General features: G+C 43.0%; 1 protein-coding gene across 1 annotated transcript; it reads left to right on the forward strand.

Moving 5' to 3' along the window:
- Positions 1-4,822: 4,822 nt before the first annotated feature.
- LOC124554932 (cyclic pyranopterin monophosphate synthase-like) lies at positions 4,823-5,257 on the forward strand. Its single transcript, XM_047128628.1, has one exon. It carries the CDS (start codon positions 4,823-4,825, stop codon positions 5,255-5,257), a length of 435 nt encoding a protein of 144 aa, XP_046984584.1.
- Positions 5,258-6,240: the final 983 nt, after the last annotated feature.

Genomic DNA, 6,240 nt, shown 5'->3' on the forward strand with positions numbered 1-6,240 from the left:
TTCTACTACGACCATGTGAAGCAGGAGCATCTGCGTCAGAAAGTTGCAGGAGTAAGCTGTGTCGTCCAAATCCACTAAATAGTTTGGCTGCAGTCTGTGTGTCACGAATCCCAGAATTCATCTCATGCTCTCACAGTCCCAGCTGAGAGCTGTGATTATACCATGAAGAATGTCATTGAGGGTTGTGGTGTCAACTCCTTTCATGATGTACATTCGAGTTTTTCCCCCTTGGGTGCTATATTTATGATACTCAATTCCCCCAACTTTGACGAATTTCAGGAGATTTGTGCAATCTGTTTTGTTGCATACATACAGTGATACATGGTCCCTTGTGAGTTTTGTGTTTGGTATATTGTGGGGAGTGACATTCTACAAATGTCTTTTTTAGCTTGCCGGGGCAAGTGTAATTGTGTATTATGACCAGTGGGAAGCCAGTCGGTGTAGTGTTCTGCGTAGCGGCTGGGTTAGTGTTGTGTAGTTGAGGTGCTGCAAAATTGTTTGTATGGGCGCTCATATTACCGATGCTCAGAACTGGTGTTGGTAAAAGCACGCTGCATTTGCCGTGTGAGTCAGTAGGCTCAGTTGTTCGTGTATGTTGCTGCTGATTCCATTTTGGACCCACCAGCTTCGAAGGTCCATCTTTGTTCCACGGAGCTGTCACTTCCAGCTCGAGGACTACTGCGGTGATATTGAGGGCCTCTCTAGTATATTCACTGGTGGTGTGACTGGTGTTGGTGTTGCTGTTGCTGTTGCGTTGCTTCCACCCGTCAGTTGGACAATGAGCTCATGCTGTCTCCGAGCCATTGCTTCTTGATTTGTGGCAGCAAAGTCCAGATTTAGCTGGTTCATCACTTACTGATAGGTGGCAAAGCAAGACAGAAACATTGAAGGGAACAGATGGCACTCCTGCCTCTTGTGCTGCAGTCTTGCTACGGGTCGTTGGGTGGGATCTGCTCGGTGGATCTGCCGTCTCCCAGACATAAGGATACTTTTAAGGATAGAATGTGGATATGAGACAATTTTACTTTTTCGTCTGAAAAGACAATTTTGCTTTTTTAGTGTACATACAGAAGAGGGGAGTCCTTATGACTCACTTGTGCAAGATGCAATGCACAGTGCAAGAGAGCACGGGTGGTGGACAGCAGGCCTGTACTGGACAGTGTTGTCCAATGTGAACGTGCCCCGGACACTGAAATACCCTATTAAAGAATGGGAGAGTCACACTGGGGAAGTTCCAACCACAGTTGCAGGAACTTTGAGCCAGAACTCTTGGCCACCTAGCACTGTCAAGTGTGTAGCAGCGTGTGCTTATTAGTGACACTCCAAAGAGTGTCCTGTGGCATCTACGCCAGTTTTAGCGTATATGTAACACAAATATCCTCTCGCAGCTACTGCAGGTACAGGGGGAAGGCAGCTGCTCAGCTGCGACTCACCCGTAGTACTGCCCGTAGTTTTCCTTGGTGGGAGGACTGGAACGAGGTGCACCAAGCCTTGTGATGCCCATTGAGGAACTGTTGGACTGAGGCGTAGTGACTCTGAGGTCAAGAAAGCTGGCAGTGACCAGAACAGGGTGTGCTGACTCACCCCCCCCCCCCCCCCACGATACTGATTTCAGTGATGCCATTGCAGAGGATTACACTGTGGTTGGTCATCTGGTTTTGATGTGGGCCAGAACATGAAGCTTTCCTTTGCCTTTTTTTGCTAAATTGACTCTTACTTCTTGGCACAAACACCTATACAGAGCAAATGTATTGGCACCCAGGGTTTGGTTATTTGGGGGGGGGGGGGGGGTTGGGGGAGTGATGGTTTGTTATTGTTTCCACCCCCCTCACCCAGCTTCCCTCAAAAATGCAACTCGCTAGCAACCTCACTGTTAGCATACGACAGACATCTACAATTTTAATAACAATAATAAACACACAAAAATATATTAAATTATTCAATATAATAGTAACAATACAAATAGGTGGATCAAAGAAGAAAGAAAACATAGGACAAACAAAAGAACTTCAGAAAGTGTAGAAACTGACATGGACACACTATAATAAAAGAAACATTTCAGTACAAGGCAAACACATGCGCTACAATACAGTTATAGTATCAGAAGCACTCTTTGCATCAGAAATGACCACAATCTGAGGACCAGGCACCACAAAGCAGAAAGAATACAATGCAAAATCCTCAGAAAATTTTTTGGAGCAGTGTACAGAGATGGCATATGGATGAAGAGATCAACCAGAGAATTATAAGAACACAGAGGCAGACTCAGTCACAATCAGAAAACACCCACAAACATTCTGTGGACACATACACACAATGAACAGCAACAGATTCACAAAGGGATTTAGGATGTAGTAAATGCCTAAATCAAAAAAAACCAGTTGGTTTCAAGAAATAGAAGAAGGCTAAAACGAGCAGGAATCAGAATGGAAATGATGAATGAAAGAGACAAATTCAGAATCAAAATTATGAACATAAAACTTGAAGTAAAGGGAAGGAAGAAAACAGAGAAAATATGTACATATCAAAGGAAACAAGAACACAGTCAATGAATGAAACGATTTTGGGAAGAGAAAAGGGAGGAGGAAATAAGGAAAAATCTGAACAATCACGTAACAACCAAGTTGAACTCTGTCAAAGTGTGTGCTCACCATCATCATTTCAATAAACATTATGACTGAACAGAGGTCTGCAAACACATGTGAATGAGGGGAATACTGTTTCTATCAATGATTTCCAACTGTGTTCGGGAAGTCATTCTTTCTGTTGTTGTTGTATCGGATCTGTTGTTGACACCTGGTATGTTCAACCCAGTGGTGTGCAGCTTTACCCGGCTGGAATGTTGTCAATCAGACCAAAAGCATGTCCTTGTGGGCAGACCCTAGCACGAGCAACTGAAAAGTGTCCTTTATTACATGTAGCTTGTCATTGCTGGAAGAACTTGGCATTTTTGACACACTTCTGTTTCCATGCTACCTCCTTCTCCAAAAGTTATGTGTGCATTTGGAAATTGGTGAAGTAAAAAATATAAAGACATCGTGTCGTTCTGCCACATCTGTCTGTAGTGTGCATTTTGGGGTGCGTGTACGATACAAGGCATTTAGGTATGGTGAGGTTACTTAGCCATTAGTGTTCACAATGGCTGGCATAAAGGAAACATGACAAGTATTACAATAGAAAGCAACAGCGATAGCTTTCCGACCGCATAAATTCTACTAGGCAGAGTCAGAAGCAGACACAGTGGCCTGTGCCAGATACGAGGGTTGGAAGTAGCTGAAATGTGAGTCGTGGGACAGAGAGAAAGAGAGAGAGAGAGAGAACACACAGACAGCACCATAAAGCATTCCCCATCTCTTTCTGCACGGAATGAACCACACTGCTGCCTTCTTAAGGGCACCCCAGTATAATATGTTGTTTGGGAAGTGGGTGGTAGTTATCATCATTGCAATGACCTCCCCTTATATCCACTCCTGCAAGATTGTGAAATCTACAGCCACTGAGGAGATTTATGTGAGATGTTCCTATCAACTTTGTGTAATATTCATATTGCACACTTCTGCAGACAAAACAGATTTTCGACATTAGCTTAGGAAAGAAAAGAATCATCACAGATCATTAAGATCCAAAGAACTTGTCTTGAACACTGTAAGGGATCCGTGATCCCACAAACACAGATTCTAGTATCTGACGCCCAGGTCGATAGCGGACAGGAGTCGATTGTCGAGCGCTGCAGTAGGCAGTGAGACTAGTGCTGAGTGCGCAGTAGTATGGTAGAGTGTCGAGTGAGAAGTAGAGTGGGAAAGACGGCCAAGAATGGTCGTCTAGTGAGTTGTAAACGGTAAAATTCACTGGAGTATGACGAGTGAGCACGTCCCCCTGATCGTCGTGGGGTTGACTCTCACTAATGCCGATTCGCGAGTGATATGAAACAGAAAGTGACAAGTGCCAAATTACGTGTTTCGTGTCAACCGCGTCAGCCAGCAACAACCATGGATTGCAGTGAGGATTGTTGTGAATGTTAACCATCAGCATTGCCTGTGATAAAGTGCTGAAAATCAGCAATCAATAAAAAGAGATAACCACAATTAGACGTGTAAGGCAAAGGTAGCAACAGCCTCAGAATTTGTGTGTTAGTAGGAAATATATATCAGTTGTACATCGCAACCTTTGTGATACTTAATAATAGACAAACTTTCAATCATTAGCTATTCCGTCTCAGAACAGCCGCATTCGGTTGAAATACTCCCGAAACCACAGCAGAACAACGCAGAACAACCAATAGCCTTTCATCCAGTAAGCACACGGTCATATATCATAATAATTAACTGTTTTGTGGCTTTGGTAAATTACCCAAAATCCAGTAAAGGAATTAATCGGGGGTGTTTCAACACGAATGCTTAAAAATTCTTTTGTAGTTAACCTATTTTCAGATTATGAAGAGTTCTTTGTTACAGCTTGTATTTTTGTTCCAGGTGGCACTGAACTTGATGGCTGTAGTGATGTTGTGAAGGCACAAAGTCGGAAGTTGTTAAACCTTCAGAAACAAGATTTTCAAAAGTACTTCTTCTCAGATACCAATATTTCGCCCCTGTTTGTGTCGGATACACAGATGTCTCAGTTGTTGTCACATAATTTGAGTGTAGTGACTGAATCTAGAAAACAGTTTCTTTTTCTTCCCTGTACCCCAAGCATTATGTGCAATACAGGACTCCTAACAAGACAAACACACAGAGCACAGCCCTCTGTCTTCTCTTGCCGTTTCTGCAGTTTGGGAGCACAGTCCGGAAGTCTGACTAATGTTGACCGGACCGGCAGGGCGAAAATGGTCGACGTGGGTTCGAAGCTGGTGACAGAACGGACTGCTGCAGCACGAGCAAAGGTTTTTGTGGGACCCGAACTGATGAAACTCGTACGAGAAAATGGCCTGAAGAAAGGTGACGTACTTAGCGTTGCTCGCCTGGCGGGAATTGTGGGGTCCAAGCAGACGTCCAGCCTTATCCCTCTGTGTCATAACATATCTTTATCCTCTGTGGCTGTGGACATTGAACTGGACTCTGCTCTCAACTGTGTGATTGTAACTGGCACGGCAAAGTGTAGAGGGCAGACGGGTGTGGAGATGGAAGCTCTCACTGCTGTATCGGTGTCTGCCTTAACAGTGTACGATATGTGCAAAGCTGTGAGTCATGACATTGTGATATCTGAAATAATGCTTCTGGCCAAAAGTGGGGGAACTAGAGGAGACTTCCACCGGACATGAGCATCTGTGTGGGGCAGTGAAATAAGTTAAGTATACCTGGTGTGATGTAGGCAAATTTCAAAGTCTGTTCATAGTTATCATAAATTATATACACATCGAATTGGCCTGAATATGAGTTTCACCTTTAATTTCGAAAAAGAGAGAAACTTAATTAAAAATAATTTGTCAAGTTGCCCATTTACAAAAGCTTTTCAAAATGTGATTTACCCTTAACCAGTTTTTTTGTAGTACACTGTACATAAATTACACACAAAAACAAAGCTTTCAGTTGCAGTTTTCATGTAAGACACTCTTAACTTCACTAACATTCATTGTTTTGTCACTGTCAGAATTTTTGTCACTCTCCTCCCAAAGTACAGTCGCGTCGCTACAATCCCAGGCATTGCATGTGCAGCATTTCTTGAACCGTACCTTTAAAAAGCACATCTGTTAGATGAATAACTGTGAGTTTGAAATTTGCAACGTAACTGTACCGAATTCCAAATCTCTCTCTCTCTCTGTGCCCTCCCCCAGCTGTGTGGTAGTGTCCTCTGTGTTGCTCTATTGTCTCAATTTTTGATGGTCCCATGCTGTGAAAGTTAAGGTGAAGTGTTCATTCTTAAATAAATAGTGTGTATCAGCTCTTTTCTCCTAGGATCAGGTTGTCATTGCTGTGTTCATTGATGTAAAATGACACTTTTTTAACAGTTCCTAAAAGGTGCACCACTTCATTGACACTTTTGCTCAGGTGTAGAGCATATTGGCCAGACTAATTTACATGTTTCAGCTTTACACTGTATGGTATCCTCTTTTTTAAAGGCCTATTATCTTTCTTGTGTGTGACTTGTCCAGAGATTGAAAATGTTTTATTTTGTAAGTTACCAATCCAGAACAGGTTTCTGTCAATTTAATTCTTCAGGTTTTTCCAGAAGTTTGCTGAAATTCCCGAGTTGTCCTTTGCACAGTCGGACATCATTGTCTTCCTCGCATATTTCGGTGACATT

This window comes from Schistocerca americana, chromosome X (genome assembly GCF_021461395.2).
Source record: "Schistocerca americana isolate TAMUIC-IGC-003095 chromosome X, iqSchAmer2.1, whole genome shotgun sequence".
Taxonomy (NCBI): domain Eukaryota; kingdom Metazoa; phylum Arthropoda; class Insecta; order Orthoptera; family Acrididae; genus Schistocerca; species Schistocerca americana.

Excerpts from the sequence above, each read along its gene's own strand:
- LOC124554932 (XM_047128628.1), top strand. The coding sequence starts at position 4,823 with ATGGTCGACGTGGGTTCGAAGCTGGTGACAGAACGGACTGCTGCAGCA.